Source organism: Athene noctua, chromosome 28 (genome assembly GCF_965140245.1).
Source record: "Athene noctua chromosome 28, bAthNoc1.hap1.1, whole genome shotgun sequence".
Classification (NCBI taxonomy): Eukaryota; Metazoa; Chordata; class Aves; order Strigiformes; family Strigidae; genus Athene; species Athene noctua.
In genome coordinates this window covers 4,848,397-4,870,441 of record NC_134064.1, presented here as the reverse complement: position 1 = coordinate 4,870,441, position 22,045 = coordinate 4,848,397, and the positions used below count along the sequence as shown (strand labels likewise).

General features: G+C 65.7%; 5 protein-coding genes and 1 long non-coding RNA gene across 7 annotated transcripts; 2 read left to right on the top strand and 4 right to left on the bottom strand.

Moving 5' to 3' along the window:
- Nucleotides 1-158: 158 nt before the first annotated feature.
- LGI3 (leucine rich repeat LGI family member 3) lies at nucleotides 159-6,236 on the bottom strand. Of its 2 annotated transcripts, XM_074928723.1 has the most exons (8): nucleotides 5,484-6,235; nucleotides 4,768-4,839; nucleotides 4,602-4,673; nucleotides 4,402-4,473; nucleotides 4,223-4,294; nucleotides 3,927-4,096; nucleotides 3,691-3,855; nucleotides 159-3,590 (listed from the first exon to the last, which is right to left on the bottom strand). In XM_074928723.1, exons 1-8 carry the CDS (start codon nucleotides 5,777-5,779, stop codon nucleotides 2,773-2,775), a joined length of 1,737 nt encoding a protein of 578 aa, XP_074784824.1. In that variant the 5' UTR covers nucleotides 5,780-6,235; the 3' UTR covers nucleotides 159-2,772. The 2 variants fall into 2 exon arrangements, with proteins under 2 accessions (XP_074784824.1, XP_074784825.1); XM_074928724.1 differs by lacking the exons at nucleotides 4,402-4,473; nucleotides 4,602-4,673 and having other exon boundaries at nucleotides 5,484-6,236.
- Nucleotides 4,290-7,727, top strand: SFTPC (surfactant protein C). Its single transcript, XM_074928725.1, has 6 exons — nucleotides 4,290-4,403; nucleotides 6,497-6,668; nucleotides 6,776-6,922; nucleotides 7,041-7,181; nucleotides 7,256-7,366; nucleotides 7,485-7,727. The coding sequence occupies exons 2-6, from the start codon at nucleotides 6,612-6,614 to the stop codon at nucleotides 7,590-7,592; spliced, it is 564 nt and encodes a 187-aa protein (XP_074784826.1). The 5' UTR covers nucleotides 4,290-4,403; nucleotides 6,497-6,611; the 3' UTR covers nucleotides 7,593-7,727.
- A 1,766-nt stretch (nucleotides 7,728-9,493) lies between these two features.
- Nucleotides 9,494-10,870, top strand: LOC141971167 (surfactant protein C-like). Its single transcript, XM_074928329.1, has 6 exons — nucleotides 9,494-9,535; nucleotides 9,783-10,094; nucleotides 10,180-10,290; nucleotides 10,365-10,475; nucleotides 10,608-10,715; nucleotides 10,816-10,870. Exons 1-5 carry the CDS (start codon nucleotides 9,494-9,496, stop codon nucleotides 10,704-10,706), a joined length of 675 nt encoding a protein of 224 aa, XP_074784430.1. The 3' UTR covers nucleotides 10,707-10,715; nucleotides 10,816-10,870.
- Nucleotides 10,871-11,092: 222 nt separating this feature from the next.
- On the bottom strand, nucleotides 11,093-14,266 carry LOC141971402 (PI-actitoxin-Axm2b-like). Its single transcript, XM_074928741.1, has 5 exons — nucleotides 14,134-14,266; nucleotides 13,901-13,994; nucleotides 13,522-13,775; nucleotides 13,396-13,437; nucleotides 11,093-11,157 (listed from the first exon to the last, which is right to left on the bottom strand). The coding sequence occupies exons 3-5, from the start codon at nucleotides 13,745-13,747 to the stop codon at nucleotides 11,126-11,128; spliced, it is 300 nt and encodes a 99-aa protein (XP_074784842.1). The 5' UTR covers nucleotides 13,748-13,775; nucleotides 13,901-13,994; nucleotides 14,134-14,266; the 3' UTR covers nucleotides 11,093-11,125.
- A 1,183-nt stretch (nucleotides 14,267-15,449) lies between these two features.
- LOC141971401 (uncharacterized) lies at nucleotides 15,450-16,114 on the bottom strand. Its single transcript, XR_012635271.1, has 4 exons — nucleotides 16,051-16,114; nucleotides 15,902-15,937; nucleotides 15,711-15,747; nucleotides 15,450-15,543 (listed from the first exon to the last, which is right to left on the bottom strand). It is a non-coding gene; the product is annotated as an uncharacterized LOC141971401 (long non-coding RNA).
- Nucleotides 16,115-16,847: 733 nt separating this feature from the next.
- LOC141971191 (uncharacterized) lies at nucleotides 16,848-21,300 on the bottom strand. The gene is made up of 15 exons (XM_074928359.1): nucleotides 21,221-21,300; nucleotides 20,792-21,108; nucleotides 20,347-20,425; nucleotides 20,096-20,244; nucleotides 19,923-20,018; nucleotides 19,356-19,409; nucleotides 19,184-19,255; nucleotides 18,344-18,370; nucleotides 17,882-18,093; nucleotides 17,730-17,792; nucleotides 17,587-17,652; nucleotides 17,433-17,495; nucleotides 17,316-17,348; nucleotides 17,174-17,236; nucleotides 16,848-16,914 (listed from the first exon to the last, which is right to left on the bottom strand). The coding sequence occupies exons 1-15, from the start codon at nucleotides 21,294-21,296 to the stop codon at nucleotides 16,848-16,850; spliced, it is 1,437 nt and encodes a 478-aa protein (XP_074784460.1). The 5' UTR covers nucleotides 21,297-21,300.
- Nucleotides 21,301-22,045: the final 745 nt, after the last annotated feature.

Sequence of the window (22,045 nt, the reverse complement as noted above, 5' to 3'; positions counted from 1 at the left end):
GTTGTTTTTGTAATTTTTTGTTTTTAAAAAATCAGCAAGCAGGCAGGAAAAAATGTTTCCCAGCAAGAGTGGTCAGAGAGTGGAACAGGCTGCCCAGGGAGGGGGGAGTCCCCATCCCTGGGGGGGTTTCAGAGCCGTTGGGATGAGCTGTGGGGGATGTGGGGTAGGGGAGAACTTTGTAGAGTCGGGCTGAGGGTTGGACTCGCTGATCCCGAGGGGCTTTTCCAACAGGAATGTGATTCTGTGAAAACTAGTGATGCTGGGGGTCTTTGAGTGATGCTGGGGACTTATTTTTGGGTTTGGAGGGGGGGTTGTTTGGGGGTTTTGTGATGCTCAAGTGGGGTACGTGCACAGCGTGGGGTGCGCAGAGCACCCCGCCGTCATGTCAGGGGGGCGAGAGGTCAGGGCTGGGGGTTTGGGCGGAGGTGGGAGCGCTGCTGGGTCATGTCAAGGCAGTGAGATGTGCTGGCACCACCCTGACGTGTTGATTCAGCAGGGTTTAGCCTCAGCCACCGCAAAATCCCCTCTCCGGCGCGCCCCACCTGGGTTTACATGTGCGCTGAACCCTCAGCACCTGCTCAGGCGTGTTGCTGAACCAGGGCTCTGCGGGCGGGCGTGGATGCCTGCAGGATGCTCGGGAGAAAATAGAAGCTGCTTCCTCTTCCCAGAACCAGCACGGGGCTCAGAGCACTTGCCACCGGACCTGACATCGCATCCCTGGGCCACCTTCCCCTTGGCTGTGCCTCCCCAGCAGTGGTCCAGGTCATGCCGGCTCCCCCATCCCAGTCACAGCCACAATTGGGGTGCCAGCACCCCTTCGCAACTGCTGCCTGTGCTTCTCACTTGGCTTTAAAATCTGCCATTCCCTGGTAGGGAAACTGAGGCACAGAAGTGTGCTAAAGCCCCACTGCAGCACCAGTTAGGGCTGGGCCTAACCAGTTAGGCCCTCTGCCCTGCCTTGCACCCAGGGCAGGGCCGGATCCGGCTGCGGGGGGCTGCAGGGAAAGGACCTGGAGCCCCCGAGGTCAAACCCTTCTCCCTCTGCCCCGCGGTGCCTGTTCCTTTTGAGAGGATTTTTATTTGTGAGCTCAGTTGGTGTTTTTTTACATGCATATTTATATACCTGGGGGGCAGGGAAATGCTCCCCTGGAAAACCAGCCAGGCGGCTGCAGCTCGGGGTGCAGCAGGTTCCTGCTGGGACACCTTTCCCTGGGGAAACGCCTCCTGCTTCCCCCCACCCCGCCATGGGACGAGGCATCTGCTGGGAAAAAAAAAAAAAAAAAAGAGCAGGAGAGCCATGTGTGGGGCCTGGAAGACCCCTAAAACAGGGGGTTCCCCCCTCCTGGGCTCGGGCTGGGGGGCTGGGGCAGGGCTGGAGGCGCGGCGGGTGGGGGCACGCAGGCAGGGCCGGGAGTCACAGTGTGTTTATTGTGGGGAGCGCTGGGGTGGGCGCGTGCACCCCGGCTGGCACGCTGAGTCCTGCCCAGCAGCGGGGCCGCAGGGGGCTGCGGGCACAGGGAGCTGCTGGATGTGCACAGAGGGGGACAGGAGTGGGCCAGCCCCGCTTCTGCGGCTGGTGGCACTGCCTCGGCAGCGGCCTGACATCCTGGAGCATCCCGCTGGCCTCGGGCATCCCATCTGCATCTGCCTGGGAGTATCCTGCTGGCCTCGGCCATCCCATCGGCCTCAGGGCATCCTGTCTGCATCCTCCTTGGAGCATCCTGCTGGCCTTGAGCATCTCATCCATCTCAGTGCATCACACCTGCATCCATCTTGGAGCATCTCACTGGTCTCGAGCATCTCTTCTGCCTCAGAGTATCCTGCTGACCTCGAGCATCCCACCTGCCTCAGGGTATCCCGTCCACATCCACCTTGGAGCATCCCGCTGGCCTTGAGCATCCCATCCACCTTGGTACATCATGTCTGAATCCACCTTGGAGCATCCTGCTGGTCTCGAGCATCCCACCCACCTCAGGGCATCCCATCCACAACCCTTTCGAGCATCCCCCCCTCCTCAGGGCATCCCATCCACATCCCTTTCGAGCATCCCACCCACCTCAGGGCATCCCATCCACATCCCTTTCGAGCATCCCCCCCTCCTCAGGGCATCCCATCCACATCCCTTTCGAGCATCCCCCCCTCCTCAGGGCATCCCATCCACATCCCTTTCGAGCATCCCACCCACCTCAGGGCATCCCATCCACATCCCTTTCGAGCATCCCCCCCTCCTCAGGGCATCCCATCCACAACCCTTTCGAGCATCCCACCCACCTCAGGGCATTCCCATCTGCATCCACCTTGGACCATCCCACCTGCCTGGAGCATCCCACCCACTTCAGAGCATCCCATCAGCCTGCGAGCTCCGCAGTGTCCCAGGAGCATCCCACCCAGCCCCGGCAGCCTGGCCCTGCCTGCCACCTCGCTCCCGTGTCCCCCCCACCCAGACCTCCCTGCCATGAGCCTCCAGGCCCGTTGTCCCCTCCCTGGGCTGCTGGACAGGGTGACCGTGGGTGCTGCACATGGGGATACCGGGGGGGAAACTGAGGCCCGTGGCTTGCCCCTGGCAGCGGGGCCGTGGGGCTGGGAGCTGACCTGCGCTTTGAGGGGTGGGTGAAAGTGTGGGGCTGGGAGTGTGGGATTGTGACCACGGGGCAGAGCCGGCTGCAGGCAGGAGGAAGGGGCTGGCGGGCGCATGCGTGTCCTTGGGCAGGAGCAGGCAGCTCTCGGGGCAGGCGAGAGCCGTGTCAGGGCAGCCCGGGCTCTGCCTCCCTGCTAGAGGCTGAGGTCCACCACCACGTGCCGGTAGACCAGCGTGTTGGCCTTGAAACTGGGAGCCAGGAGGAGCTGCACGTCGGCAGCTGGCACATAACGGAAAGCCCGCGGCGCCTGCACCGACAGCTCCTGAAACTTGACGAATTTCTGCTTCTCCTCTTCCCACAGGTAGACGTGGGTGAAGGAGAAGTCACTGCCCAGGGCCAGGTACTGCCGTTGCTCCACCGAGAAGGGCTGCATCACCATGGAGCCGCGGGACGGCAACGTCTGCAGCTCGACGAAGCGCTGCCCTTCCCATCGCACCACCTTGGAGTCGCCGATGTAGCGGCTGAGGCAGAGGAACTGGTCCCGCTTCACCTTGAAGTGCTTCACCATCTGCACGTCCAGCATCTCCCCCACCTCCCCCTGGGCCGTGAATTGTTTCTGCGCCCTGTTCCACTGGTAGATGACGGGTGCTTGGGAGCTGCTGGAGATGATCAGCCGGGGTTTGCCGTCGTTCTCCACGTATTCCACGTCGGTGTCGCGGTGCCAGGCGTGGAGGGCTTGGTGGGAGTAGAAACCGTTCTGGTTGAGGCGGTAGAGGCTGGTGGAACCCGCCTTGGAGCTGTCGGCGATGACGAAGTACCAGTCGCCTTCGATCTGGAAGGCCTCGATGTCGTTGGGCTTGCGGGTCTTCTGGCTGTCGATGTCTTGGATCTTGATGAACTTGTCCACGGCCGTGTCCCAGCGGTAGATGTAGGAGCCACCAAAGAGCTGGGCCACCACCACGTACAACTGGTTCTGCGCCACGATGGGCTTGCAGTGCACTGCCGAGTGAGCTGCAGGGCAAGGACCACGTCACCCCGGGGCTGTGCTCTTCCCGAATCACCCAAAATGGGGGTCACAGCCCGCGAGGGGACCCCCGCCCTCACGCCTTACCGGGGATGCGGTCGAAGTCGCGCAGTTTGCGCTCCACGTAGTCCCACTTGAGGACGGCGCAGCTGCTGGCACCGGGCTGTGCCAGGGCCACGTACAGGTCACTGGCGTAGGTGAAGGGCTCAGCCGACACCGACTGGAAGGGCAGGACCTGGTGCACCACGAAATCTGTGGGGAGAGGCAGCGGTGAGGGTCTGGGTGCCCAGGGAGGGGGGTGATGGGTGGCCGCAGTCCCTTACCCGTGGTGATGCACTGGAAGTCACCCAGCGCCAGGTCCCGGATCCGCTGCCCCTCGAACTGCCCGGGGCTGCTGCAGAAGATGGCGGGGACCGTGGTGTTGGTGCTTTCCAACCACTCCACCAGCCACTTGATCTTGCAGTCACAGGCCAAGGTGTTGCCCCGGAGGTCCCTGCCCGAGGATGGCACCCAGTCACTCCCAGCACCCAGCCTGGAGCGAGCAGAACCCCGAGCGCTGGGGTGTCACCCTCGCCCCAGTCCAGCGTCCAGGGGGTCCCTGGTGACGCAGCAGCCTTACAGGTCACTCAGGATGTCCAGCGGCTTGAAGAGGTCCCGGGGCAGCGTCTGGAGGTTGTTGTTGGCCAGGGACCTGGGGGATGAGAGGGGCCGTGGAGGTGACACAGCCCTGGCCGTGGTGAAGGGACAAGAGCCACCCCCCTGTGTTCCCGGGGAGCAGGAGACCCCCCCGCTACTCACAGGTGAGTCAGGGACTTGAGCCCACGGAAAGTGGCCTTTGAGAGTGCCTGGATGTCATTGTTCTCGATGAACCTGGGGTGGGAGGAGACCGTGGCATGACTGCCCCGAGGGGGCTGATCCCTGCCGATGCCCCCACCCTCCCCATGCCCTCCCCAGGGCCATCCCTGTCCCCGTGTCCCCCCCGTCCCCATCCCACGCACAGGTACTGGAGATGCGAGAGGCCGGCGAAGGCGTTGTCCCCGATCAACGTGAACTTGTTGGAGTTGAGCAGGCTGCAAGGAGAGGGGGGAAGGCGTCAGCACCGGGGTCGGGCAGGATGGGCACGGGGGACACCGGGATGCCCGGTCACCGGCATGGGAGACGTACAGGAACTGCAGCGAGGGGATGTGGGCGAAGGCGGCCTCTCGGATCTCCGTGAAGGCTGCGTTCACCATCGTCCTGCCAGCGAGACAAAGCTTCAGGGCTCTGCGGGAGAGGGCACAGCAGCCGGGGGGCAGGGGGGGGGGACGGCTCCACCGCCCCCATGCCCCCAAGCACCTTCCCTGCGGTCACCCGGGGTGTGCCAACCCCAGAGCAGCCCCGGCACCAATCCTGCCTGCTGGGGGTGGCACGGAGGGGACGAGGCACTCAGCACCCCCCCGGGACTGGCACCCACCCCACGCCCTGCGGCACCCCACAAGCGTGTGCACCCAGACACACACATGCATCCACTACGTGCACCCAGACAAGGCTCCAGTGTCCCACCACATCCCCAGGGACCCGCCAGCTGCGTCCCCTTGGGGCTCCGGTCCCCAAGGTCACAGCAGATGGGGACAGCCTGCAGCCCTGCTCCCTCTGGCACCGCCACTGCCGCAGGACAGCAGAACATGGGGACCAGCCCCGGGGGGTCCGCAGCCTGCTCCTTCCCCCCCAGAGCCCCCCGTGCTGCCCGTACCCCACCCCACCACGCGTTTGTCCCCGATGCAGCACAAAGAAAGAGGCTTTTCCCATCACCCCAGCAGCCCCTGCCAGCCCTGCGCCCTGGGGACGTGCCCCGCTCCCTGTCCCTGTCCCCGTCCCCAGCCCGCTGCCTGGGTACTCACAGCGAGATGACCTCAGCGGGGAGATTCCTGGGCACAGCCTTGGAGTCCACGCAGAAAGCTGTGTCCCGGGTGCAGGAGCAACTCGGGGGACAAGGGGGTGGCCGGGGGGGCCGCCGACCCTCTGCCGGCAACCAGAGCCAGGCCAAGGCGAGGAGGAGGAGGAGGAGAGCGGAGAGCTGGCCCCTCAGCATCCTCCTCCCGCGCCGCAGCTCCATCACGCCTTGGCCTAGCTCTGCTCTCACCCCTTGGAGCTGCTCCCTCTCGTCTGGTGCTGCTGGGGAGCAGTGGTGAAGCATTTTCCTCTCCTCTTTCCCCGGAGGTTTCAGTGCGGAGGGGAAGCGACGGTGGTGGCGGGGGCTGGCAGCGCCCGAGCCGCTGCTCTGCAGCGCATCATGGTCCTGTGCTGCGGGAAGGAGGGAGGGAGGGAGGGAGGGATGCGGCTGAGCGACAGCGTGAGCATCCGCGTGGCCCCGTGTCCTCGCCAGCCTGCAGGGATGCAGACACGGGGGGTGCACACACACAGAGGGGGCAGCCACTGGGAGCCGGGGTGGCTCTTGGGGTGCACGGGGCTGAGGGACAGGAGAGGGACCGCAGCGACTTGCAGGGGCGATGCCAGCGCAGTTCTCCCGCCCTGTTGCTTCGCCCCGCTGCCTGTGCTGCAGCGCTGCCCGCGCCAGCTCCCTGCCTGAACTGGCAGCAAGCGCTGCCGGGCGGTGGGAGGCACCGGCCGCTTGGCCACCCCGTCCCAGGCACGGTGCTCCCGGCCAACAATGAGCCCAGCCAGCTCCTTCCCCACGCCGGAGGGGGGGTCCGCAGCTGCCCGCACGTGGGGCCGAAGGGACCAGGGGTGCAGCACCCCCGGGGATGGGTGCTGAGGGTGCTGGGTCCTTGGCCAGAGCCCGGGGATGGGTGCGGAGGGCGGGCACTGCTGTTTGCTTTGGCCCCCGCCTGTGCTGATGGCCAAATGCCGGGAAAGGGCCCTCAGAGGTTTCATACCCCCACCCTGGGCTCAGCAAACAGCACAAGTGGCACCTTGGCAGCCGGGATGGCCCCCCGCCTCCTCCCACTCATCCGGCACCCTATAAATCCCCCGGCTCTGGGTGGCGAAGGGACAGGAGCTGCGTGGTGATGGAGAGCGAGATGGACCGCAGCTCCAAAGAGCCTCTGATGGAAGAGGCACCCCCGGTAAGGACCACCCACCCCCCCCAGCCTGGGGAGCTGGCGTGGGGCTGAGCAGCGACTGACACCCCCGGCCCCATGCTGGCAGCTCAAGTGATCCCTTGTGTCCCCAGAGTTACACAGCCTCCCCCCGCCTGCCCTGCATCCCCCACCAGCTCAAGTGCCTCCTCGTGGTGGTGGTGATGGTGGTCGTCCTCGTGGTGGTCGTCGTCGCCTTCCTCCTCCTGGGGCTGCACATCACCGAGACACACGCCGAGACGGTGAGGCAGCGCCGGGCAGGGAGCGGTTTGGGGACGGCACCTGCCACTGATTCTTTGCAGGGACGGGGTTTAGATCCCCCATAAATCTCCCTGACCCCCCCCATCCTCTGCCTGGCAGGTCTTGCGAATGACCATCCATGGCCTGGATGGTGAAGGGACCCCCCAGCACCTCTCCATGAGCAAGAAGGAACGGACCGGGACGTTCGCGGTGCGGGACGGGCTCAACGCCTCCGCCGTGGTGGTGTACGACTACAGCAAGGTCGGGGGGGGCAGCCCCGGGGACGGGTGGCAGCGGGGACAGGGCTGAGCTGACCCCAATCTGTCTGCAAACAGCTGCTGGTCAGCTACAGGTCCTGGCGTCACCGCGCCTGCTACGTCACCCGTGTGGACAAGGACAATATTCCGGGGCTGGACGCTGTCACCGAGACCTTCCAGCGCTGGCAGGTGGGTGCTGGCCACCCTTCTTGAATGGGTTTGGCTGTTTCTGGGCCAAGTGTGGGGCTGCTGGGCTTGTGGCAAGCATGGCCGAGGATGGTAGCCCGCTCCGTTCTCTCTCCCGCAGGCTGAGATGAAGGAAGCCGGTGGCAACGCCGAGCCCCTGGCCGACCGCTCCATCCTGGGCACCACCGTGAACATCCTCTGCAGCACCGTCCCTGTGTACTGGGCGTAGCACCGGCTGGGGTCAGGCCGGGGGGGCACACGGGGCGGCACGATGGGGTTGTCACCGTCCCCACGCTCCCCCCGTTGCCTCCCAGGTCTCTCTCCTCCTCCCCAGCCCCATCCCGGGGGGCTCCATCCGCAGCCGCGCGGCACCGTGGCGTTCCCGTGACACTTGCAATAAACGAGCGGGATTTGCTTTGGGGTTGACGCTTCTGTCTGCAAAGTGAAGCCTGTGCCCCCGTGTCCGAGCGCTGCTCTCGTCCTTCCCCCCACCCTGCGCCGGCCAAACGGCCCTTCCTGGGGTGTCCCTGCCCCAAGGGTGTCTCCTCGCGGGGTCCGGCATGGGTAGATGTGCCCTTTGTGTTGGTCCAGCCCCGGGTGAGGAGCACGGGAGGGCTCAGACACCCACTCCCCAGGGCAGTGGCACCCCCCCACCGCTGCACACCATGTCCCCATGCTGCACGGCTGGTGTCCCCTCCCCGTTTGCACAGAGGGAGGACGAGGTGGCAGCGGCAGCCTCGGCCCCTCCAGCCAGCTCCGGCACCCCTGCGGGATCTGGGTCACCCCTCCAGGAAATGTCCCCATCCGTGTCCCTATCTTCGTGAAGATGGGGACAGAGGGACTGTGCCACATCCCTGGGGAGAGCCGCGCCCTGGGACACCACGGTCCGCTTGCTCCCAGCTCCTCTCCACCCCTGACACATCCCCCAACCCCAGCAGCCCCAGCTCCTCTGCCCCAAAACACCTGGGATCATCCTTGGAGCGGGGGCGCCTCCTGCACCAGAGAATGGGGGACTGGGACTGGGAGGGAGAAATGGGGGAACGCGGGGCTGGGAGGGAGAAAAGAGACCCCGGGAGGACCCCAGCCAGCCCCCCAGGACGCAGCAGTTCTGGGCAGCGTGATTTAACCTTTCAAGGGTCGCAGCTTTGCTGGGAAAAGGAGGGGAATCGCACGTTGCCACGCGTCGACTCGGGGCCTGCAGCTCTGCTCCCCGAAATCCCCGCTCTGGCCCTGTCCCTGTGTCACCCCGTGAAGAGCAGGGCCGAGGAGGGGGCACGATAAGGGTTCCCACAGCCTCTCACGCTCACGGTGCCAGAAAACAAACAGCCAGGAGCCACTCGAGGGTCTGCCGTGCTTGAGTGAAACGAGGGGTGCGCACCCTCACCCCCACACCCGGCTGCAAGAATTCCTGAGAGGCCAAGGAGGGGGCCCGGGGGTGGCTTGGGGAGATTCCAACCTCAGCCCAACCACTGGGGAGGTTCCTGCCCAGGCAAGACCCAGGGCACAATGGTGTCACCTTGCCCCGCTGGTGGCACCACCTGGGGTGACACACCAGAGCTGGGACCCCCCTAAACCCTGAGGGGTGCAAACCACCACCAGCACCAGCATCCCGAGTCCCCGCGGTGCCCAAACATCCTCAGGACCACCCGGCGCCCTGTCCCCAGCCCGTGGTGACCCCGCTGCCACCCCAGCCCTGCGTGGGAAAGCTTTGATGTCCCACCTCGAGCAGCTCCAGGTGCCCGAGCTGGCGAAGGGAGCCCGGCACCCAGCCAGGTCTCGCCCGTTGCCGGATGCTCCACCCTGGATGGCCACTGACCCACGCAGGAGGGTTTGCTTTGGCCCTCACACTCGCTCCGGGGCAGCGGAGAGGTCCCTGTGCTTGGGGACAAGTGTCCTCGGAGCCTCTTGACTGGTGTGTTCCCAGGAGAGCCCAGCCCCGGGGAAGGTGATCAACAAACACGGGTGAAGTGGATCACACGCCACAGCCCGATTGCACACCGGGGCCACCAGCCCCTTCAAAAGGGCCACCCCGCTCCCCACCCCAGCAGCCCAGTATAAATCTCTCTGCCCCAGCTGCTGCGGGGCAGCCCGGGCTGGGAGGAGGAGGAGGAGGAGGAGGAGGAGGCAGCCATGGAGAGCAACATGAAGCAGGTGGTGGTTGAAGAGCCACTGGTGAGTCTCTGCGGCCCGCAGCAGGGTGACGTGGCCACGCTGGGGGTGTCCCTGTGCCCAGCAGAGATGCTCAGCACAGGGCTTTGCCCAGTTTACCCCAGCGAGGCACCAGTGCACATGTGATGGAGGAAGAGCCCACGGGACGCTGTGATCCCAGAGCTCAGGGACAGCAGGATGGGGACCCATCCCCATCCCTCCTTCATCCCCCATCTCCATCCCCCTCACCCCATTTTTCCCGTGCCCACAGGACCCAGAGAAGGGCTGCTGCGGCGCCGGCTGCTGCAAGCTCTGCTGCTGCTGCAAATCCTGCGCCGTTTGCTGCGCCAAATGCGCCCGGTGCTGCCTGCCCCAGTGCTGCAAGTGCCCCAGTTGCTCTGGCTGCATCAAGCGGTCGCTCTGCTTCGTGCCTCGCCTGCTCTGCTACCTGCCCCGCAAGCTCCTCGGCTGCCACCACCTCAAGTGCCTCCTCATCGTGGTGGTGGTGGTGGTCTTGCTGGTGGTCATCATCGCCGGAGCCCTGCTGATGTGGCTGCACGCGGACCAGCGGCACGCCGATGCCGTAAGTAGGGACCCCCCCCACCCTCCAGCACCCCCAGGGAGGGGGTGAGCAGGTGGTGAACCCAAATCCCACCCCCCCCCCCCAGGTCTTGAGGATGGGGCTGTGGAGAGAACCGGCCTGGGAAGAGGACGTGGCCACTTTTTACGTGGATGGTGGGGATGGAAACCCGGCCACGGTCATCTACGACTACAAGAATGTAAGTGGGGAGTCGGGGGGGGGCACGAGGAAGGGGTGATGGGAGCGAGCTGACCCCAACCTGTCTGCAAACAGCTGCTGGTCAGCTACAGATCCCGGCTCCACCGTGCCTGCTACGTCACCCGCATGGACAAGGACAATATTCCAGGGCTGGACGCTGTCACCGAGACCTTCCAGCGCCGGGAGGTAAGTGCCGGTCGACCCGCAGGGCACAGGACGGGGTGTGGGGGGCATGTGTCTCCTGCCCCGATGGAGATCTGGGGTGCAGCATCGTGCTGCTGCCTCGTTTTTCTTTCTTTCTTTCTCTCCCCTCACCAGGCTGAGAAGAAGCTCGCCATGCCCCTGGGCGATCGCTCCCTCCTGGGCACCACGGCGAGCATCCTCTGCAGCGCCATCACCCCCGTCTACTGGGCTTAGCCTTGCCGGGTGAGTGCAAAGGGGGCTGCGAGGGGGGGGCAGGGGGCTGGCAGGGAGGGCCGGGGGACCCCCACCCACCCAGCAGCCTCCTCACAGGTTTGCCTTGCAGCATCCCCGATGGGCATCGCCGGAGCCCCTCCGTCCCTCCAGGAGCATCACCGCAGCTTCCCCCCCCGCCCCGCCAGCCTCACCCCAATTTCAGGAGGTGCCGGGGCCCCACGCGGTGCCGTGGGGCCGAGGAGGAGGTTGGGGGGGTCGGGGGGTTGGCGTTGGAAGGGGATGTAGGGAGGTGGGGGGGGGCTCCGCTTCGCCGTGCGGTGCCGCATCCCTGCTGCAGCCGCGGTGCTGGGTGGGCTGGAGGCGGCGGGTGGGTGTCTGCTGCTGTGCCGGGGGACAGCTGGTTTGTCACTTAAGTCTTCTCAGCTTCGCCAAACCCAAGTGCAAAAATGAGCTTAAAAAAACATGACATTTAAAGAAACAAAATTCGCCGTTCCAGTTCTTCGCTCCCTGCTCGGCAGCTCCCGGCTTCCTTGGCCTTAAAAATCGTTTTTAGGGGCTCTGAGAAGCGAATTTCTGACCCGGGCACAGCCTGGGGGCTCACGGGACGCCCCCCCCGCAGGAACCCAGAGCTGACCCATGCCAGCCCTGCCTGAGCCTGTCCTAACAGATCTGTCTGGCCTCTCCCACCCCGCGGCGCTGAATAAAGGATAAGGGGGAAATCGGGTCTGGGAGCTATTCCTGGCGAGAGGCGGCCACATGGCCACCGGCCACCGGCCGAGGCCTGGGATTGCTAGGACTGGGGTGCCGGTGTTACTAGGATCAGGCATTATTAGGACCGGAATGCTGGTATTATTAGGACTGTCATTATTAGAGCCAGGATTATTAGGACCAGGATGCCAGCGTTATCAGGATCAGGAATTATTGGGACCTAGATTATTAGGACTGGAATTATTAGGACCGGGATACTGGTGTTATTAGGATCAGTATCCCAGTCCTAATACCTAAAACACCGGTCCTGGTGTTATTAGGACCAGGATTATTAGGATTGGGATGCCAGCATTATTAGGACCAGCATTATTAGGACCAGGATTATTAGGACCAGGATGTCAGTGTTATCAGGATCAGGAATTACTGGGACCTAGATTATTAGGACTGGAATTATTAGGACTGGGATACTGGTGTTATTAGGCCCAGGCATTATTTAGGCCCAGGCGTTATTAGGCCCAGGATGCCGGCTGGGGTCGAGCATCTAGGGCAGAGGGGGGGAGCGAGGAGCAGCACAGCCGCAGCCCCCCCGGGACAGGAGCTCGCCAGCAGCGCAGCTGCCTCCCGCCAGCCCCGTGGCCATCACGGGGTGGGGGCCACAAGCCCCCCGGCCCCCCCCCTGCTCCCCGCTCCTGGCAGGCGGGGAAGCTGCTCCCCGCAGGGAGAGCGCAGCTGCGGCTGCCGGGACACGGGGCGCCCGGCCAGGGCCCCCTGCGGCTCCGGGGCCCCCCCACACCCCCAAACCCTCGCCCTCCCCCAGCCCAGCTGCACCGGCCAGCACAGACTGTGGCGTGGATTTTATTTAAAAGGCTCCCGGGCTGACCACCAGCCCCGGGCAGCGGGAGTGGATGGCAGGGAGGGTGTGTGTGTAGAGTTTTGCAAGGCCTCAGCCCCCCCCCCCCCCCAGCCCCAACATGATGGAGGAGCTGAAGACGAGCTGTCAGAAACTTGGCAGGACCCCGAGGTCCTTGTGCAATAATTCAAACGTCCCGGTTTCTCCAGCCCGCGCGGGAGAGGTTTGCAGAGGGCGAGCGCTGCGCCTCTGGGTGCTGCACCCCGGGGGTGGGTGCGGGGAGCACCCAGGACCCCCGATGGGGGGGATGTCAGCCCCAGCAGCCGGGTGCAGGGGTGCAGGCAGAGGCGTTGGCAGGGTGGGGGGCCGGGGGGCTCGCCCTGCCTGGGGACGGGCAGGCAGCTTCGCAAGGATGTAAAAAACGTGGAGGTTAGAAATCAATCCTGAAGGGCCCTTCCAACCCAAACCACGCTGGGAGGGAGGGAAGCCTGTCCTTGGTGGGCTGGGGGGGGGTTATTTTAGTCCAAGCACATAAAAAACACGGGGGTTGGAACTAAATCTTTAAGGTCCCAACCCAAACCATTCTGCGATTCGGTGACGGAGGGAGCCTGGCCTGGGGAGACGCGTTTTATGCAAACGTGTGAAAACCATGGGGGTTGGAACTGGAGGATTTTTAAGGTCCTTTCCAACCCAAACCCTTCTGTGATGCTGTGAATCTGTGACTGATTCTGTGATTGATTCTGTGGTTGATTTTGTGATTGATTCTGTGAATCTGTGATTGATTCTGTGACTGATTCTGTGACTGATTCTGTGATTGATTCTGTGATTGATTCTCTGATTGATTCTCTGATTTTGTGATTGATTCTGTGATTCTGTGCTTGATTCTGTGACTCTGTGAATGATTCTGTGATTCTGCCCTGCTCCCAGCAGCCCTCCAAGAACCGTTTTGGTGAGAAGGAGCAGCAAGGCCCCACATCCCGCACCCCCAGGCAGGCAGCTGCAAGGGTAGGGGGGGGGGAGTACATCAGCTGGCAGCCCTGCCCAACTCCCTGCCTGCTCCCTGCTCACCAGTCACACATCCCCCCCCCCCGCCAAAAAAGTCAACCAGCCCCCTCCTTGCGTGCTCCTCACCCTGTGTCACGTTGCTCTCGCTCACACCAGCTCCATCAGAACCTGCCCGGGATGGTCACAGCGTCACCAAAACCTGACCCGGGGCCCCTGGCACCCCCCCGCCACGGGATGCCCACCCTCACCTACCCGGGTGGGTGCAGGCGCAGGCGCAGTCCCGCTCGCTGCCGAAGCGGTTGGCGTTGCCCCCGCAGCCCCCGTACCAGAAGGGCTCGCAGGACCCCGTCTCCCACCGGTGGTACCACATCACGGAGAAGCGGGCGCAGGCGACGCCGGGATCCTTGGCCAGGGCGCACGGCCCCGGGGTGGCCACAGCCCTCCGGCCCTTGCCAGGGTTTGGGGGTACCGTGGGCATCCCGGTGTGGGGCACAGCCTCGGGGGGCCTGGGAGGGGAAATCAAAGCAAACCCCCCCAGTATGTGCAGAAGAGGAGGTGCAGACCCCCAGTCCTCCCCGCAGGGGACTGAGGGATGCGCAGGCAGGGGATGGTCCTGGTGCTGCTCACTCACTGCGGGGTCCCCGGGGGGGGTTTGTTGGTGCTGGTGCCCCGGGGGGGCAGCTCCCGGGGGCACCCCGGGGTGCTGGGGCGCTGGCTGCTCTCCACTGTGGGGCAGAAGCGATAGCGGAGACGCGGGCAAGGAGTTTTGGGGGGTGGCAGCCGCCTGCTCCTGGAGTAGCCGGGGATGGGACCCAGGGATGCTGCAGCCGCCCCCCCGCCAAAAATCCTCCCCACCCCGCTCACCCTGCAGCCTCCTGAGGAAACCCAGCGCCGTCCTCTCCGCGTACCCCACTTCAGGCGGGTGGACCGAGCCCAGGCGCAGGGAGTGGTACCGCCAGGCCGGCAGCGCCTCGGGCACGGCCGCCTCCGGCTGCTCCGTCCCGGCTCGTCCCAGGGAGAGCACCAAGACGCCAAAATCCTCACACGGGGTGAAGGGGCCCAGTGCCCGCCGTGCCTCCCTGTCCCACAGCGCCGTGGCCCCCGTCCCCACCACGAAGAGGACGCGGAGCCGGCGGCCAGAGCTCTGCGGGAAGACGTGCCGGAGGGCCCATGCCACCGTGCCGCTGGGGGATGCCGCGGCCGCCCTGGGCACCAGCGCGAGGCGAAGGTGCTCCCGGAGCTGCTCCCTGGAGCTGGGCAGCCCAAAAGGGACCTCGGCCAAACCCTGCGCAGGGGCAGAGGGGCCCGTCAGCACCAGGGCGATGCGGGTGCCGTGCTGCACCGGATCGGGCCCCGTGAGCCGCAGGTGCTGCAGGACGTGGTGGAAGAGCTCGCCGACGGCCTCCAGCCTCTCCGCCGGCATCCCCGGGGCTGTGTTGTCCACCACCAAGGCCAAGTCCACGTCCAGCGGGTCAGGGGATGGCATGACACAACCCTCGGGGTGGCAGAGGTCTGGGGAGAGGGAGAGAGGGTGTCGGGGGGGGACACACACCCCCATCCCCGGTGCCGTGCCGGGGCTGCCTACCGAAGCAGAGGACGCAGGGCAGCACCGTGTCCCGCAGCACCGCCGCATCCCCGGCCGGCTCCGCTGCGGAGAGCTGGACCACTCGGAAGAGGCCGTTAACCTGGGCACGAGGCAGAGTCAGAGCTGGGGGAGAAGAGGGCTGGGGGGACCTGAGGACTGAGGTGAGTAGCCACTAGCCCCAAGGCTCACCTGGAAAGCCCGCACCACCTCGGGCAGCGGGGTGAAGGTGAGCACCGCCGGCACAATGCCCAGGGCTTCGTACTGCAGAGCAGCCTCCCCGATGCCATCCAGGTCCTGGTTCCGGCCACTGGTGACGAAGAGGACCACCTTCCTGCCCAGGGTGGCCGGCCGGACCCTCTTGAGCACATGGTGGCCCACGAAGCGCATGGCAGCGGCCAAACGGCCGCGCCGGGAGGAGCGGGTGGGCGAGAGGCGGCGGAGCCGTCCCAGCAGCGCGGCCCCGCTTCCCACCTCCCCGGCACGCAGCAGGTAGGTGGGGGTGGCCGCGTAGGCCAGCATGGCTACCCGAGCCCCCGCCGGGCAACCCAACGGGGAGACCTGCAGGTCCTGAAGCAGCAGGGCCAGCAGCTCCTTCATGCGGGAGAAAAGGGCCGGCGGCACCATGGAGGAGGTTTCCAGCACCAGAACGAGCTCGGTGGGGAAGAGCGGGCAGGAGGGCGAGGTGCTGGCTGCGAGGGGGTGGTGGCATCTCAGGGGCCACAGAAAAAGCCCCTCCTGGGACATCCTGTGCTCATGGTACCCGCACCCACCCATCCACCATCGCCATCCAGCCGTCCCCTTGTCCCCTCCGCCGAGCCAGACCCTGTCCCCTCCCTGCCAGCCCCGCCGCTCTCACCGCAGCTCCGGCGGATGAAAGTCTTGAGCTCGCACAGCTGGAGGGATGCGCAAAGCGCCGTCAGGCCCAGCTCTCCCGCCCAGCTCTTCCCAGCAAAACCAGTAAGGCTTGCTGGGGCCAGGCAGTCACCGAGCTCCTCACTGTCCCCCGAGGTCACCCCTCAGGGCCAGGTCCCAGTCCCCAGACCGTACCGTGGAGGGGGGAATGCCCGGAGAGCCCTTCGGGCCCTGGAGCAGTGGGAGAGGAGAGAAATGAAGGAGGAACAAGGGACACGTCCTGCACGCTGGGGCTGGTCGCAGGCAGAAATGGGGCAGGAAAAAGGGAATTTGCAGAGAATCACCATTTCTCCCGGAGGTCCCACACTGCCGCGGCCGCCCGTTTCTCCTCTGCTCCCGGCATCACCCTGGAACAGCCCCAAGGAGCTGAGTTGAGTGGGCACGGCGAGGGGGGAGCAGGGAGGGGGCTGCGCCATACTCACCCTGCGCCCAGGCAGCCCTCGTGCACCCTTGTCCCCCGGGGACCCTCTCTCGCCCCCATCGCCCTGGGGGGGACACTCGGAGGAAGCTGATCTCATCCTTACCAGCACCCCACGAACCCTGGCCAGGTCCCCACGTCCCCTCCTGGCCCCCCACGCACTCACCTGAGCCCCGGGGTACCCCGGCAGGCCCCGAGCACCCTGGAGGAAGCAGCACAAGTGAGTGGGGCTGGGACCCCCCCCCGGCAGCCCCACAGACAGAGAGTGGGCTCATCCCATCCATCCCCATCCCTGCTGCATGCTGGCGGTACCTTGGCACCCTTCCTCCCTGGAGCACCCCGCCGGTCACACCCGTTCTCGCCCTGGGAGGGGAGAAAAATCCCAAAGCAAATTATTATAGGACCTACAGAAACGTCCCTTTTCCCAAAGCTTCCTTGGACACGGCTTTTCCATGCCACCCCTCACTGCAGAGCCCCTGGGGAGGATGCCATGGCCCCCCCCCACGAGGGACAGCACCTTACCAGGGTGCCTTTGGGCCCCCGTGGTCCCACACTCCCCTTCCTGCCCTCGGCTCCTGCCTGCCCCTGGAAAAGAAAGAGGGGGTGCAGGCTGGGGGTGTGTTTGGGGGGGGGAGGCTGCGAAATGCCACGTCACAGCATCCCTCACCTTCTCCCCTTTGGGACCAGCTGGGCCGGCTGCTCCCTGGGAGCCCTCAGCTCCAGGAAGACCCTGGGTGAAAGACAAAGGGGGATCAAAGGTGCTGGGGAGCACCTGGGGGGTGGGCGCCCACCAGCACAGCCACCAGCTCCTCGGGGTGGCCACCAGCCCAGGGACGGGGATGGCACCTGAAGTCCTCTGTTCCCCGGGTGGCCAGTGACACCCTTCATCCCCCGTGGTCCCGGTGACCCCTGCAAAGGGAGAGTGGAGGGGGCAGCAGAGGTGCCCACCTGAGGAGCCTGGCAGCCAACGGGGTCACCCCCGGCCTTACCTGGGCACCTCCAAAGCCCTTCTGCCCCCCGAAGCCGGGGCTGCCACGATTCCCCTTCTTGCCCTGCAAGGAGACAGGATGGCTCCAGGGGGGAGATGTCCCTGTGGGAACCCCCCTGTCCCCCGGGTGCTGCCAGCCCCACCTGCACTCCCGGCTGCCCTTTCTGGCACGAGCTCTGCGGAGGGAAACGCCGTCAGCAGTCACGTCCCCACCCCACGGGCCTGGCCCCCAGTGCACCCCCCTTGCCCATGGCACCTACCGGGTGAGCTGGGGGACCCGGGGGCCCCGCTGGACCTGGGGGCCCATCCTTGCCGGGGTCTCCCTGGAAATTACAGGTGTTGAGAGGGAAGCAGAGCTCCTGGTTGTCCTCCCCAGAAGGGTCCCGCCGACCACTGGCATTGCCCAGCCCTTACCTGGGGACCCCCATCTCCTCTCCACCCCGGGGTGCCAGGCTCGGGGCTTCTCCTCCCAGGTGACCCCTGAGGAGCAGAAATGGGGCTCAGCGAGCCCCCCCAGCCCCCCCATGGAGCCTTGGGGCTATGAACCCGTTACTCACCACCTCACCGCAAAGGCCTGGGGGTCCCTTTTCCCCCCGGGCACCCCGGGAACCTTTCCGCCCCTAAGCGAAGGCAGGAGGAAGGGATTTAGCAACCAGGCGGTGGGTGAAGGGGGCAGCGCTTCGCCGAGGCTCAGACGTGCGATGCCCACCTGCCTCCCCCGGGTTCCCTTCTCCCCGGGGCGGCCGGGGGTCCCCGCGTCACCCTGGGGAGGTGAGAGGACGTTGTGCCCGTGCCCGTGCCCGTGCCTGTGCCCATTTTGGGGTGGAGGGGTGGTTGTACCAGCTGGCTGGCACGATGGCCCGTGGCACAGCTCACCTGCTCCCCATCCACGCCATCGTAACCGGCTTCTCCAGGAGATCCCTGCACGGAGGTGACGTGGGCTGGTGCCAGGTTATATGGCGCAGGGTGGAATAACCATGTCCTGGCTCTTCCCCCAGCACCCTGGGCATCCCAGCCCTCCATCCCTCCGGACCTTCTCCCATTCCCCTCCCTGGATCTGTCTCTTTCCTGCCCGTCCTCCAGGTCTCCCCAGCGCTGCCAACTGCCCCAGGCCTTGGCCACCGTCGGTGCCTGCAGGAGCCACGGGCTAAACCAGAAGGTGGGGACATACCTGTTCCCCGGGGTGACCCACGAAGCCCTGCAAAGAGATGGAGGAGAGCAGCTGGGGAGTGGTGGGCACCCACAGAATTATCCAGTTGGAAAAGACCTTGAAGATCATCTAGCGCAACCATTAACCTCAAACGGACCGTTCTCAACTCCACAATGTCCCCAATGTCCCCCCATGTCTCCCCATGTCCCCCAAGTGTCACAGAATCCCAGAATCATCCAGGTTGGAAAAGTCCTTGCAGCTCCTCCAGCCCAACCATGACCCTCACCCTGACCCCCCCCAACTCCCCCAGATCCCTCAGCGCTGGCTCAGCCCGACTCTTCAACCCCTCCAGGGATCCCGGGGACTCCCCCCTGCCCTGGGCAGCCCATTCCAACGCCCAACAGCCCCTTCTGCACAGAAATCCTTCCTCAGAGCCAGCCTGACCCTGCCCTGGGCAGCTTGAGGCCATTCCCTCGGGGCCTGGCGCTGGGGCCTTGGCTCCAGAGACTCATCCCCCCTCTCTGCCCCCTCCTGGCAGGGAGGTGCAGAGGGCCAGGAGGTCTCCCCTCAGCCTCCTCTTCTCCAGACTGAACCCCCCCAGTTCCCCCAGCCGCTCCCCAGCAGACCTGTGCTCCAGACCCTGCCCCAGCTCCGTTGCCCTTCTCTGGCCACGCTCGAGTCATTCAATGGCCTTTTTGGGGTGAGGGGCCCAACACTGAACCCACTCAGCGAGGGGCGGCCTCCCCAGTGCCGAGCCCAGGGCTCAGGTCCCTTCCCTGTCCCTGCTGGCCACACCAGTGCTGACACAAGCCAGGATGCCATCGGCCTTCTTGGCCCCCTGGGCACCCACGCTGCCCTCACCTTGGGTCCGCACTGTCCCGGGCATCCCTGCATCCCTCGGCTGCCGTAGAGCCCTCGCAGTCCCTGCTCCCCCTGGGAGGGGAGAGCAATGGTGTGATGGGGGGGGGGGGTGTCTCCTCACCCTCCCAGGTCCACCTTTTCCCCCCCCCAGGGGACCCCACGGCCAACTCACGCTGTGTCCATGCTCGCCCTCGTCTCCAGCGCGTCCCTTGCTCCCTGTCACCCCCTGAGATAGAGAGACCCTGGGAGCGGCACCGTGACCCCCCCAGCCCCATGATGGACCCCGGGCTGGGAGCCAGCACAGCCGGGATCCTTTCCCAGCTCAGAGGGGGAAGGGCTGAGCTGAGCTCCCAGGGCTCCTTCTAACCCTGGGAAAGGGATCCGGGGCTGGGCATGCCGCACAGGGTCGCGATTCCCTTGGGGGAGCGTGGGTAAGATCCCCCCACCCCCTGTGCCTCAGTTTCCCCCCTGCTTTGCTCAGTGTTTGGGCACCGTGGCAGCAGCATCCAGGTGGGCACAGCTCAGCCTCAGGGTTTGCTCTGGGAGCCCGACAGGGCCAAGAGGAGCCCACGTGCCCCTCCCAGCAGAGAGGGATGGGAAGGATGGGACCGCTCTCTGCTGAGGGGGAGTGTGGAAACATCCCCCCTGATGGGGAAGGAAAAGGTCTAAGCGCTGCTCTGAGCTGTCTGCAGGGCTGGGCACCCCTCCCGCATCCCTCCCGCATCCCCCAGCCCCTTACCTTGTCCCCCCGGGGGCCACCGGGGCCGCGTGGACCAGGCAGCCCCACGCAGGTGCAGGGACACATCTGGCAGCAAGTCCGCTCTGCCAGGGCCAGCTGTGGGGAGGGGGCAGCATCCCCGCTCAGAGCCCGCGGGGTCCCCACTGCCCCATCCCACTGCTCCCCGTCCTCACCAGCTCCTGCGCCAGGACCCCGCCGGCCTCCGGCGCGTCCACGGCGAGGTGCTGCCCGCTCGCCAGCCACCGCCCCAACTCCAGCTGCTGCAGGTCCCCCAGCCCCGTCACGTTGTTCACCGCCACCGTCACCAGCAGGTCGGCCTGGTCTGGAGGGGATGGGGGGCTGGGGAGTGGCCCCCAGTCCCATCCAGCTTTCCCCACTCGCAGGGCTCACCCCTCCGAGCCCCACGCAGCCGTCGCCGCCACACCTTGCAGCCAAGCCGCCGTTGCCACATCCTTCACCTTCCTCACATCATCATCCAGCCCATCCGTGAGCACCAGAAGCACCTGGACGAGGATGGGGGGGCTGGTAAACTGCAGCCTGCTCACCCTGCCTCTGGGGTGCTCGCCCACCCTCCCAAGGTTGTTCACTCCACTCCTGGGGGGCTCATCTGCCCTCCCTGGGGTGCTCACCTACCTCCTAGGGTGCTCACCCTGTCCCTGAGGTACTCACCTGCCCTCCTGGGGTGCTCACCTGCCCTCCTGGGGTGCTCACCCACCTCCTAGGGTGCTCACCCTGTTCCTGGGGTGCTCGCCTGCCATCCTGGGCTACTCACCCAGCTCCTGGGTGCTCACCACCTCCTGGGGTGCTCGCCTGCCCTCCTGGTGTGCTCATCCCCCAGCCTCACAGCAATAGCTGTGCCGACACTATACCTTGGCATCGGCCGCCTGCCTCGCCAGGGTGCCAAGGAAGGTCTGCAGGGCGGGCTGGTTGAGGTAGGAGCGTTGGAAGGTGTGTGCCCGTGCCAGGCGCTGCAGAACGTCCCCCCAGGGCTCCCGCAGCTGCTCCTGGAAGATGGTGTCCCCGTCCTGCTGCGTGCTCTGCAGGGTGATGCTCAGGCCCAGCGGGCTGCAGGTGAGGTGGTCCAGCGCGGCCACGTCCCGCAGGACCCGCTCCAGGTAGGGCTGCAGGTTGGACTGCGGGTAGTCGGTGACATCCAGGGCCACCAGCACATGGAGGGCACACGGACCTGCGGGGCAAAGCGCCGAGACAGCGAGATCCCGGCGGCGTGGGCCGGGAGAGTGGCCTCCCCCCACAGGGCCACGCGTGTCCCACGACGCGACACGTCCTCACTCACTCACCCGCCTCCCGGCTCCGGGTCCCTGCTGCTGCGAGGACGAGCAGAGCCACGGGGAAGCAAATCCCGCACGGCCCCATGGTCCCGGCACGGCTCGGCTCGGCGGGATGCCCCCGTCACCGGTGGGATGAGAACGTGGGGTGGGGGGCAACGGCCTAATTCATCTCCAACCTCCAGCTGGTCTCCCGAGAAAACAAACAGATCCCCCGCGAAAAACAAGCCGGGCTTTGAAATATTTTCTGTTTCCACCCTTCTGTTTTGAGGGCGCTGGGAAGGATGTTTGAGGGCTGAGTCCCCGGATGATGTAAATCCGTTCTGTCAGGATCTGAGCGCTGGTTTTCCACCCTAATATCACCCCTTCCATTCCCACAGGGCACCCCGGGAACCCAGAGCTCTCGCTGGAGGGTTTTTCCCCCCACCTCTCCCCCGTGTTCGGCAGCTGCGAGGCGTGAAGGCAGGGCTGTGGCCAGGCAGCAACGGGCAGTGGCCAGAGCAGGCCACCTGCCCCGGGGAGGCAGCGAGCCCAGCGCTGTCTCCGTCTCTCCATCCATCACCGCTGACGGGTCGTCCATGGAGCCCAGCCCAGCCCGGGGCCACTGCGGCCGGCCGAGCCGAGCCAGCGCTGGCCTCATCCTGCCCCCTCCTTGGCCGCCTTTTGCTCCCCAGGGCTGCGAGCACTCTCTCCCGGTGAGCCACGGGGCAGCTGGGGAGAGCGTGGGGGCAACACGGGGCAGGACACGGGGGTCCTGAAGATGCTGAAAGGCTCCTGGCAGGGTTTTGGGATGGAATTTTCCCCCCCAGTGCTGCAAGGACGCCGGTACAGCCCGCT

What these genes read in the sequence shown, in the direction of transcription:
- LGI3 (XM_074928723.1), bottom strand. Translation starts at nt 5,779, where the DNA reads ATGCTTCACCACTGCTCCCCAGCAGCACCAGACGAGAGGGAGCAGCTC. An exon ending in ATCCCCTCGCTGCAGTTCCT is followed by an intron (nt 4,674 to 4,767) that starts GTACGTCTCCCA and finishes CTCTCCTTGCAG; the next exon opens with CCTGCTCAACTCCAACAAGT. An exon ending in CTGGACATCCTGAGTGACCT is followed by an intron (nt 4,097 to 4,222) that starts GTAAGGCTGCTG and finishes ATCCTCGGGCAG; the next exon opens with GGACCTCCGGGGCAACACCT.
- SFTPC (XM_074928725.1), top strand. Translation starts at nt 6,612, where the DNA reads ATGGAGAGCGAGATGGACCGCAGCTCCAAAGAGCCTCTGATGGAAGAG. An exon ending in TGATGGAAGAGGCACCCCCG is followed by an intron (nt 6,669 to 6,775) that starts GTAAGGACCACC and finishes TTGTGTCCCCAG; the next exon opens with AGTTACACAGCCTCCCCCCG. An exon ending in TGGTGTACGACTACAGCAAG is followed by an intron (nt 7,182 to 7,255) that starts GTCGGGGGGGGC and finishes GTCTGCAAACAG; the next exon opens with CTGCTGGTCAGCTACAGGTC.
- LOC141971167 (XM_074928329.1), top strand. Translation starts at nt 9,494, where the DNA reads ATGGAGAGCAACATGAAGCAGGTGGTGGTTGAAGAGCCACTG. An exon ending in ACCAGCGGCACGCCGATGCC is followed by an intron (nt 10,095 to 10,179) that starts GTAAGTAGGGAC and finishes CCCCCCCCCCAG; the next exon opens with GTCTTGAGGATGGGGCTGTG. An exon ending in AGACCTTCCAGCGCCGGGAG is followed by an intron (nt 10,476 to 10,607) that starts GTAAGTGCCGGT and finishes TCCCCTCACCAG; the next exon opens with GCTGAGAAGAAGCTCGCCAT.
- LOC141971402 (XM_074928741.1), bottom strand. Translation starts at nt 13,747, where the DNA reads ATGCCCACGGTACCCCCAAACCCTGGCAAGGGCCGGAGGGCTGTGGCC. An exon ending in CTGCGCCTGCACCCACCCGG is followed by an intron (nt 13,438 to 13,521) that starts GTAGGTGAGGGT and finishes CATCCCGGGCAG; the next exon opens with GTTCTGATGGAGCTGGTGTG. An exon ending in CGAGAGCAACGTGACACAGG is followed by an intron (nt 11,158 to 13,395) that starts GTGAGGAGCACG and finishes TGTTTTTTTAAG; the next exon opens with CTCATTTTTGCACTTGGGTT.
- LOC141971191 (XM_074928359.1), bottom strand. Translation starts at nt 21,296, where the DNA reads ATGGGGCCGTGCGGGATTTGCTTCCCCGTGGCTCTGCTCGTCCTCGCA. An exon ending in AGGGAACCCGGGGGAGGCAG is followed by an intron (nt 17,793 to 17,881) that starts GTGGGCATCGCA and finishes GCCTTCGCTTAG; the next exon opens with GGGCGGAAAGGTTCCCGGGG. An exon ending in GAGGAGATGGGGGTCCCCAG is followed by an intron (nt 17,496 to 17,586) that starts GTAAGGGCTGGG and finishes TGTAATTTCCAG; the next exon opens with GGAGACCCCGGCAAGGATGG.